At 47.2% G+C, this 11,098-nt stretch overlaps 1 protein-coding gene across 3 annotated transcripts in view; it reads right to left on the reverse strand.

Moving 5' to 3' along the window:
- Window positions 1-7,447: 7,447 nt before the first annotated feature.
- Window positions 7,448-11,098, reverse strand: part of LOC115265398 (uncharacterized) — a 52,443-nt gene continuing 48,792 nt past the window's right edge. For 2 of the 3 annotated variants that reach the window (XM_062855185.1, XM_062855186.1), the window contains exon 2: window positions 7,448-10,304. In XM_062855185.1, the coding sequence (XP_062711169.1) occupies window positions 7,458-9,629 (2,172 nt within the window). In that variant the 5' untranslated portion in view covers window positions 9,630-10,304 and the 3' untranslated portion in view covers window positions 7,448-7,457. Of the gene's footprint in view, window positions 10,305-10,374; window positions 11,095-11,098 lie in introns of those variants that run through there. The other variant, XM_062855187.1, reaches the window with a different exon arrangement.

The following is an 11,098-nucleotide window of genomic DNA, read 5'->3' on the forward strand; positions in this document are numbered from 1 at the left end:
CCGAAACATCTCTGCCAGCTAAAATCTGATTGGCGCTCACCAATTGTTATGCTACTTTTCGCGAAAACAAAAACATCAAATGTAAACAATAACAAAGAGCGGCCCACCGGTAGAACGTCTCGTAAAATAGCTTATTAGGTACCGTCTACCCCCGTTGGTTTGACCTCATCTAATCTGAACACTTTTTAATTTGACCCCCTCTAATCTGCACATTGTTCAAACTAAAAATGGTTCAAACGTCATTCTGCTCATGGAACGGGGTGAAACGGAACGCAGAATCAAAACAAAACAGCAAAAGGGGTTACCATCAGTGTGTTTTTCGATGCCCACAGGGCTACTAGAAGTTCAAATTAAAAAATTAACCCCGTTGGTTTGCATGAGGTGTCGTTCAAACCAACGGGGGTAGACGGTACCATCTTACCCCGCTGGTTTCATTCAGCACACGCAACATTTTGCAGTTTGGCATTGGTGCCAGATCACACTTTAGCATTAAGGTGAAACCACCGACGTGACAGTGGTGTTTCAAAAGTGTCCCCCCTAAATTTAACGGTCGACCAGCAAAGCGAGCGAACGCTTCTGTCAAATTAGCTCAGGCGCGAACCTTTTCCTATATGAATACACGGGGTTTTGAAGTCAAGCTATCAAAACAACGCGAACCGTTATAGAGGAGGCGGTAGTGTTTGGCTATTTATCATCATGGCGTCGGGGACAACAAATTTGAATTTATTTGTTCTAGCTGTCACATCGGTTCGTCGGTGGTGAAACATCAAGAAATCCCATTGCAATTGTGCATACAAACTTTAGAGGCACAAATCTGACGAACGAAGCATCAAACCAGGCCGCACTTGTTAATCCTGGCTTTGCTCATCATCCTGGCTATTTATCATCATGGCGTCGGGGACAACAAATTTGAATTTATTTGTTCTAGCTGTCACGTCGGTTCGTCGGTGGTGAAACATCAAGAAATCCCATTGCAATTGTGCATACAAACTTTAGAGGCACAAATCTGACGAACGAAGCATCAAACCAAGCCACACTTGTTAATCCTGGCTTTGCTCACTTGCTAAAAGATGCTGCTTCTCCAAATCGAGAGCATTTGTTCACGAATGTTCAAGATTGGTGCTCTTGAAAACGTGAGTAGGAGACCAAGTCGGCCATAGTGGCAGCCATGTTTGTGTTCTCTGAAGTTTCTCCTTAACGGGAGAAATTTTGAGGAACTGTGAGGAATTCTGAACTACACCTCGAATACAGATTTGCTCTCGTTAGATCTGTCTAGCCCCTAGATTTAAGACGTATTTTTTATTAGTAGAGATATTAGTGAAACATCTGCAGTGGTTGATTAATAATTAATTATTGTTTCTTAACATTTTGCTGGAGTTCTTGTCGTGAATCTTTTGTAATACTTTTTATGATTTCTTGCGGCAATATGTAGGGTTTGTGTGCCATCAGTAATCTTACGCTCCCAATTTCATCTTATTCGAAAACAAGCGATCACGGCACCGATTGATCCCGTTCTTTTCGTTTTCATGCGTGCTCACTTCTAACAAAAATTACAAAAATAAGAAACAAAACAAACAGTGCTTCAAACCTTTGTTTTGCGTAGGATGAAAATGGGAGCCACATGCTTAATAAGGGAATCATTACCCTACATTGAAGATCCTCAATTATTCTTTTGTAAAGCGAGTCTATTTTGTATATCTTAACGGATTACACAGCGCAACAGCGCAAAAATGCTTAAATCTATCAAATTTGATTTGGTAAAACGAAATATTTTGCATGAGTCGTTAATTTAGATGTTAATTGACCAAATTTTGCATTGATTGGTTGAAAAAAATATTTCCATGCTTAATGGCGTGCAGTCAAAAAAGCCCAACATCGCATGTAGTGCCCTACAAATTGAGGTATAGCTCAAAATTGTGACGTACTGGAGCAAACCGGAGCCCGGATTCGGATTCAGCGGCCCAAAATCTGGCAGACACATAAGTTTGATCTTGAGAAAGACCAAAAGTTAATTTTTGTTACGCTGCACAGTGGTCCACGAACCGGATTTACGAGGAAAGATGCATGCAGCGCCTTCAAATGATTTTTTAGACAAGACCACAAAGTTGTTACTAATAATAAGGCCCTCTTTTCAATGTACAGTCAGGTCTTTTTTTACGCGGTTTTCATTTACGCGGCCGCGTAAAAAAAATCTACATACAAAAAAAAAATTCATCGTCTTATTTTTGCATGATTCGTCGAGAAATGGTGAGACTTTTTTACGCGGTTTTTCGAATTTTGAACTGAGTTTTTTTTTACGCGGTACGTATCCCCCGCGTAAAAAAAACCTGACTGTACATGAAAATTCGGGTGGTCCATATTTTCACAGAAATTGGAAACCAAACTTTTTTATTTGCAAGAATAACTATATACATTCTTCGGAAAAGTTGGAGACCTATCAATTTTGAGCAAGTTTGCTGAAGACAGTTTTTTGTAGCTTTAAAATTGACCGATCTAGAGATATATTTCTGAATTAGCTTAGGGTGATTCAAGAAAAACAGGTTTTCGGGCTTTAACTTTTTCGGTTTCAATTTCTCATCAAAGTCGCCCAAGAGTCACTTGTAGAGCATTTGAAAACGCGTCGTTTCGTGCGCTGAGACGATCGTTATCTCTTTTGGTTCAAAAGTTATGAGTGTTTTTCTTTAAAAATCATAGTTTATTCAAAAGGCGATATTACGAGTTGGGGCAAAGATAAAAAATATATTTTTCCAGCATTCAAAAGAAGAAATATTGTTATAAAACGTATCAAAAAATTAGAGAGGTGTTATTTCTGTAATTCAAGTAAAAAATACTTGAAAAGTGCCTATTTTTTCTAGAAAACCATCAATATCTTTTGAACGGAATGACGTAGCAACATTCTCAGCGCACGATAATGTGCGTTTTTGGAAGCTCTATAAGTGGTTCTTTGACGACTTTGATGAGAAAATTAAAATGTATAAGATAAAGCGAAAAAACTGTGTATAAGATAAAGTACAAGACACTGAAGACGACCTTACAGTTGAGGTCGAAATACGTATCTGTCAAAGGATGCAAATTCTTAGTGGAATTCAAAGGAACAGTACTTAACGCGATTTTCTTTTTATTAATAAAAAAATGTTTAGCCACTCTTTTCAGAATATTCCTTACAATTTTTTCACATAATCCTCCAGGTATTCGTTTAAGAATATATCCAGGGATTCCTGCAAATTCCTCAAAGGATTCTTGCAGAAATTCCTTCATAGATTCCTTCTGAAACATTCAGGAATTCCTTCAGAAATATCACAAAAGATACCTTAAGAAGTTTCAGGATTTTTCAAAAATATAAGTAAGAGATTCCCGAGCAGGAACGAATAACTGGCACATAACTGCAGCATATCAAAGTCAGGTATCATACCAAGACAAGGTATTGGTCGGTTATCCCGGTATTGGAAATAACCTGTTTTGGTATTGTGCAGGTATTATGTCGTCGACAAAAAATACTGTTGCAAACTTCCCGACCAGTAGAGCAAGACTACCGTATAGCAGGGTAATTCGGGCAGAAACACGGCAATCAAAGCACCAACTCAAAGCTTCTTCATTTAGACAACATCTTTATTTGGCTCCTAGCATTGTGCCACCTAAACGCCTAATCCTCTCTCTACGTCCTAGCTGCTTATTCTTACTTAGAAACTAACATTTGTCTCATCTTTGTACTCACGCATCGCCACCGATCACAAACCTCGACCGCTCACTCGGGCCTCCTCGCCTGCCGGATGCGTGTTCCCGGCCGACCCTACGGTCCGATTCATGATTGGCGCCAACTCGCTCACCAATCCGCTCCTCCGATTACCGATGCGATCGTTGCTGCCTTCGAGCCCTTCGCTCCCGCGCCGGAAAGCTGGCTACCGCGTCCCGCCGAAAGCCACCGAGAACGTCTCAAGATCGACGGTGCGCCGACGTCGGTGGTCACCCCCGCTCGGTCTGCCTGATTGATGTTGACGAAACTGGAACGAGAAAAAAGAGCCCTGAGGCGAGCAGAGCTGTCAATAACTAACTCCAGTTGGTTTTTGCTTCGCAGCATACTTCTTTGACGAAGGCTCTTTGCTCCTGTCCTCTCGGTGTATACGGATCGTCACGGTTTCTTGCCTCTTCCGTCAGCGCTTGACCTCGGCTGATCGTGCAAGATGTCCCGCCGGGCGGCTGAATGATCTTCACTGGTGGGCCACGATGCAAAACTGACACTCGTGCGGTTTGATCTGCCAATTGCACGGACGGCGAGTGCCACCACCGAGTTCACCGACGGTCAAACTAGAAAAACGGTCATTAGACGGATGTCTCTCGCAAAGTCGAAAATGCTCACTCACCCGGGGGGAAACAGCGCTAATCGCGTTCGGATGTGCACGAAATACGTCGAATGAGGTGCAGTTTTCTCCAGAACATGTGGCTTGGCAATCTCGTGGTGGTGCAAAATGGCCGCCTCCTTTTGTTGGCTGCACTAAGCGTCGGTCTGGTGATGGAACAAACCAGTTAGTTTTCCACCTGTATCTGGTCGGGCGATAAATAGACTCACCTCACCGATGCAAAGGCCGAGTTCACCTTTTTCGTGTAACTGAAATTGCCTCCAACAGCAAATCAATTTTCCACCTCTTTTTTTGAAGCTGGAGCCACTTCTACGCCCGTAACGTGAGCCACTACCGTTTCGACCGATGGATGCTTGCAAACTGCTGGCACTATGAACGATCGCGTGATCAGCTTCCTCCGCCTGATTGCCGGTGATGGTAGTTGTGCTTGAGAAAAAAAGCCTCCCTTTCTCTGGGAATGAACAGTGCTCTCTCGATGAACGTCGCTTGTGTGTATGCTGCCGTCGAGCCGTAATGCAATGTTTGCCTCTCTCGTTTCCGAGCTCGATACTCAACGTATCCGATCGAGGCCTGCGTGATCGGAATGGAGTGCTTTGTGTGTGTGGTGTGCGGTGGTTAACATGAGCGCGAGTTTCAGGATTGCGAGTCGATGATGGTAGGCATTACAGAGGTGCTTAATTTGTTCTTGGCGGAACAAATTTTTACTCATAAGTCGGAGCATTTACAAATGTTCTTATGTACGCATCGGCTTGACGATCACATACTTGCTGACCCAGTCTACTACTACCAACAAAACCGTGTTTCCTCGTTTGGAACGTGTGAGCGGACCGACAAAGTCCACCGAAATCATCTCCCAAGGGGTCTTCGCCGGCTTCGGGTTTCCCATTTGCGGCATCATTCTTTTCCCCGGTGCCTTGCACGCTTTGCAGGTCGCACAGTTCATAACGTAATCGTGAATCTCCTGTTGCATCTGTGGCCAGTAGTAGTGGGCTTGTAGCTTGTGCCAGGTCTTGTAGAAACCAAGATGCGCTGCTGCCGGTTCGTCATGGAATCTTCGGATTAGCTGGAACCTCTCTTCTTTCGGAACGACTTGCTTCCACTTGTGGTAAACTGCTCCGACTTCGTCCTTGCAACGGCAGTTCTTGAATAGCGTGTCGTTTGCTATGCGGAAGTCCGGGAACTTATCTCCTTCGCTCTTTACTCTGTCCACCAGCTTCCTGTACCACGGATCCAGGACTTGGTCTACCGTGAAGACTGCTTCTGCCACCGTCCTCGAGAGAGCATCTGGAACAACGTTGATGGAACCCTTCCTGTACCGGATCTCGAAATCAAACGCGTTCAGACGCAACAGCCACCGGCTCATCAAAGCCGTCGGGTTCTTCATCGACTTCAGGTAGCTGAGTGCTGCATGGTCACAGTGGACAATGAACCGGATTCCTTCTACGTAGCCTCTAAACTTCTCGATCGCTCGGATCACTGCGAGGCACTCCCGCTCCGTGACCGAGTACTTTCTCTCCGACGCTGACAACTTCTGCGAGAAGTAGCTGATGGGATGTTCCTCGCCGTTGATCTCCTGCGTTAGCACTGCTCCGATTGCTGTGTCGCTGGCATCGCACGCTATGGCGAACGGTTTGCTGTAGTCCGGCATCGCCAGTACCGGTGCCGAAACCAGAGCTGCTTTCAGCTTTAGGAACGCTTCTTCAGCTATCGGATTCCAACGGAACTTGGTCTTTCCTGACGTCAAGTTTGTTAGCGGAGCTGCTAGCTGCGAGAAACCGGCAATGAAGCGTCGGTACCAGTTGCAAACACCGAGAAATCGCTGCACTTCTTTGCGCGTTGTTGGAGTCGGGAATTGTACGATCGCTTGGATCTTCTCGTCGTCTACTCGCCAACCTTGCTCGTCGATCACGTAGCCTAGGTACTTCATGCTTTTCCGGCAGAACTTGGACTTCTCCGATGAAATCGTGAGATTCGCTTGGCGTAGCCGGCGGGCTACTTCTTCGAGCAGAGCGATATGCTCTTCGAATGTCTCGGAACAGATGATGATGTCGTCTAGGTAATGGAATACCAGCGGTTCTAGATCGGCGAATAGGTGGGTCATAAGTCTCGCTAGGGCTTGACTTGCCGTACACAGCCCGAAAGGCACCACCTTGAATTGGAAGTGGCCTCTGGATGGAACGGTGAAGGCTGTCAGTTGTCTCGAACCTGGATGAAGTGGTAGCTGCCAGAAGGCATCCTTGAGATCGATCGAAGAGATGTATTTGCTGCTTCGGAGGTTGTTGGTGATCGCTGCAATCTGGGGTATCGGATAGCCCTCGTTCACCATGATGGAGTTGAGGTGACGCGCGTCCAGACAGACGCGATACTGCCCAGTTTTCTTCTTGACGGCGACCAGCGGATTGTTCCATGGCGAGAACTGCGCCTCCTCAATGACGTCCAGCGCTATCATCCGGTCGATCTCTTTGTTGACCTCCTGTAGAACATACGGCGACATAGGGTAATGCCGTTGTTTACGGGGCGGTGCATTCCCCACATCGATTCGATGCTCGTACAGCTTCGTGCTTCCTAGTCTTCCCTCTACCGCTTTCGGAAACTTCTGGATCGCCTGCTCTAGGCGCCGTTGTTGTTCGGGGCTGAGCTGCTTCATCTCCTGGTCTTCGCTGATCTGGTCTTCCTGCTTCGCTTCTAGTGTGCAACACACCGCTTTGACGCCAAATTTTTCCCAGAAGTTCATTCCTAGGATGACGCAGTCTGGAATCGAAGGTACCAAAAGCACTGGAAGAACTTCGTTGCGGTTGTTGTACACTATTGGGAGATAGACGAAATGCGAAATGTTGTGTCTTGTGCCGTCCGCCGTTTTTATTCCGCCGCTGACGGTTCCTTTCTGCAAACCGCAGTCTTCCGCCAGCTCGACTCTTTTTCCTCCTAGTAGGGAGCAGTTTGCTCCGCTATCCAGCAAAGCTGTTAACTCCTTGCCCAGCACTGATATGACGGCGTGCGGTCTATTGTCACTTCCGGGGTTGATAATGATCGAGTTGAGGTTTTGAAATTCCGGGATGTCGGAGGGGTCTCCGAGATTTTGCGGAGAGCTGCTCCCCTCTATTGCTGGTTCTCCGCTGGGTAGTTTAACGCGTCCGTGCGACACGTGAAGCAACTGCGCAACGAGTAGCCCTTCCGTCCACACCGGTAGCAGAAGAGAATGGCTTGCGGTTTCGGACAGTCCGTGAATCTGTGGCCTTCCTCGTCGCAGTTCCAGCAGAGCATTGCTGGTCGTTGATCGTTCGGAGCTTCTTCCTGTTGTATGTGGCGATCTTCCCGTTGCCTGCCTGGTTCTGGCAGCAGACGTTGGCTTCTTCGGTTGTTGTCGCTCTGATCCGAACTTGGCATCCACTGTCGTACTTGCCAGCTCTGTGCTCTTTGCGGCTGTTCTTGCTGCTGTTGTGGTGGCCGAGTCTGGAACGATGCGGCTTGTGGCCGTTGCTGCTGTGCCGGAGCTTGCGCTTCTCTTGTGTACTGTCGCGCTGCTCGCAGAACATCAGCTTCTGTTCGGTTGTACCTGTCCGTCGACCTGGACTGCTTCTCGTCGCGTGCGGCAAAGATTGGCCTCGCAGATTTCCGCTCCAGGTTCATCTTCAGCGCGTTGACTTGCTCAACCAGTTCGTCGATTGTGTGCTGCCAATCATCTTCTGGTCCTTCCTCTACCGCTTCGTTCTCATAAGCGCCTTCTACTTCCACGGCGTGAATCCTGTTGAACCGCTGTGGCTGTTGGTGATGCTGAACCGGTGGTGGTCTGCTGGTTACTACTGGCGTAGCAAAGTTCGGTTCCAGAAGCGCGCTGTGCGGAATCGGAATCCTGCGTTGTCTGTTCAGAAGCATTCTCGTCTCGTCGTATCCGGTGCAGACTTCCACCATTTCTTCCAGTGAACGAGGCCTCGCTGCTGTGACGATGGCTGCGTAGTTCTCGTTCATGTTCTTCTTCACCAGGAAGAACTTCTCGTCGTCTGGTATGGGTGGATCGACGAAGCGAAAAAGCGCTGAAATGTCGCGATAGAATTTCGCGAAGGATTCCTCTCTTCCTTGGAACCGGAAGCTAGCTTCCAGACGAAGAATTTGGGAGTAGCCGCTGGGCAGGAATTCTCTTCGAATCTCTCGCTTGAATTGGTCCCAGGTTCGCAACAAGTTTTGCGAGGTTGCTCGTGAGTACCAGTCGATGGCGTCCTCCTGTAGTAGGTGTTTGATGGAGCTCAGGAGTGTGGCGTCACTCATGCCTTCTGACCTTGCGAACGTTTCCACGCGATCTAGGAACACGTTGAGTGATATCGTGTCCTTTTCGCCGCGGAACTTGAATGGCCAGTTGTGAACGGCCTTCTGTATTCGGCGATCGTCCGCTCGTTCCGGTACTGGTCGCTCTCGACGGATCAACCGCTCCAGGTCGTCTCGCATTCTGTAGTACTCCTCACGCATGTGTTGTTCTCTCTCCTGCATCTCCCTGATTCTTGCTTGTAACTCGCGGTTATCCCGCGATTGTTGTTCCCTGGTCGACGGGTTCCATGTTTCCCGCTCTCTAGGCAGGTAGGGAGGGGGAGGTGAGCTGTTTCGGTGCCTCGTATCTGCTGGTTCTGCTTCTTCGCTGTCTCGCGTTTGGAACGAACTCGAAAACAACAATCCTCTGCCTTGCCCACCCGAGAATGACGTCACTAGCGGTGGCTGCGCTACCGATGGTGGTGTGGTGTCTTGTCTTGAAATGCTTTCCACTGGCATCGTGGTTTCTCCTCCGACTGCTCCTTCATCTCCGCCGTTGTACCTTCTTATGGCTCCAGTCGAAGTTGCTTGAGCCACAACACTCTCACTTCGCGGTACACTATTCACTACACTTGTTCCGTTCAGCTTGTTTAAAAGCACGTCGACATGCACCGTTAGCATTGCATGCGTATCCCGCGATTCACTTGGCGGACGAATCAACTGTAGACGGTCGCGGTAATGATGAAGACGTGTCCGAATTTGGTTTAAAGTTACACTGTCAGCTGTACGAATGGCTGCTTCGCAGCTGATGTGAAGCTGATGAACTTGCGCTTCGCAAAGTTCTAAGTTGGATTGGGGACTCATGACGTGTTCTGAGCTAGTGGGCTTGTTGTCTTTCAAGCTCTCTTCTTGGACGAGAGCCTTAAGACGAAGAACTTTTCCTCTATGGGTAGTCGGACCTAAGTTGACTACGTGGCGCAAAGCCAACTCGTAGGTCACCTCTTCGTCAGTCAAATGGGTAAAGTCCATTTTACTTTCGAACTTACTGCGTAAAGGGCTAAAATTGTATTGACTATCAAGGCCGGATAGTCAATATACACAAAACCAAATATATCAAACCCAAAACCAAAAAATCGCTAACGGTAGTTTCAAATTTTGTGGATTTTCAGTTGGGCGCCAGTGTTGCTAACTTCCCGACCAGTAGAGCAAGACTACCGTATAGCAGGGTAATTCGGGCACAAACACGGCAATCAAAGCACCAACTCAAAGCTTCTTCATTTAGACAACATCTTTATTTGGCTCCTAGCATTGTGCCACCTAAACGCCTAATCCTCTCTCTACGTCCTAGCTGCTTATTCTTACTTAGAAACTAACATTTGTCTCATCTTTGTACTCACGCATCGCCACCGATCACAAACCTCGACCGCTCACTCGGGCCTCCTCGCCTGCCGGATGCGTGTTCCCGGCCGACCCTACGGTCCGATTCATGATTGGCGCCAACTCGCTCACCAATCCGCTCCTCCGATTACCGATGCGATCGTTGCTGCCTTCGAGCCCTTCGCTCCCGCGCCGGAAAGCTGGCTACCGCGTCCCGCCGAAAGCCACCGAGAACGTCTCAAGATCGACGGTGCGCCGACGTCGGTGGTCACCCCCGCTCGGTCTGCCTGATTGATGTTGACGAAACTGGAACGAGAAAAAAGAGCCCTGAGGCGAGCAGAGCTGTCAATAACTAACTCCAGTTGGTTTTTGCTTCGTGTGGTGACGAGTGTCTTACTTGTTCACCTAGCACAGCGCATTAGTATGCATGCATGCACATTCATGGTGGCGCGATAGCTGGCTAACGCGCATCAGCGCAGCAGCCGAACAATCAGTCTTTTGTACACTCTCGTTCTTAACACACGCGGTTACCACAAGTGGCGACGAGGATAAAAAAACGGAATCGCGTGGGTTTTTCGGCTTTACGAAATCGATATTAAGCGTAATGTATAAGTGATCCGTGCATTATTGTTTGGTTAAAGTGATTATGAGTTTCAATGCAACAAATTACCGAACAAAATGCGTGAAGAGGAAAAGTAAAGAAGGGCAACAGAGCGAATAGAATCTGCTTCTAGTGAGAGTGAAGATTTTTTTTTTCTAATGAAAATGGCTAAAAGAATATGAAAGAAAATAAAATATATGTAAATTAGTGAAGTGAGATAGTGATTATTCAATAAATAATAATTAAAGAAAAAAAGGTAATGAAATCGCAGCGTGGCCTTAAAAGTGATAATCAGTGGTGATAATGACGCCACAGCAGCGGCTGATGGTGACCTTGGTTTTTTCTTGCTTGCGCCTTGCGCGTGCGAGCAGAGCACAAAACAAAGGCATGTGTGTGACAAAGAGCTTAATCGCAGTGTGAATAATGCGATTCAGTCAAATTGGAATTAGTAAAACAAAAAAAAAAAAATGTTGGTGGATTGTTACGCAGATTTCAGAACGCACATCATCGTTTGTTTTTG

Source organism: Aedes albopictus, chromosome 3 (genome assembly GCF_035046485.1).
Source record: "Aedes albopictus strain Foshan chromosome 3, AalbF5, whole genome shotgun sequence".
Lineage (NCBI taxonomy): Eukaryota > Metazoa > Arthropoda > Insecta > Diptera > Culicidae > Aedes > Aedes albopictus.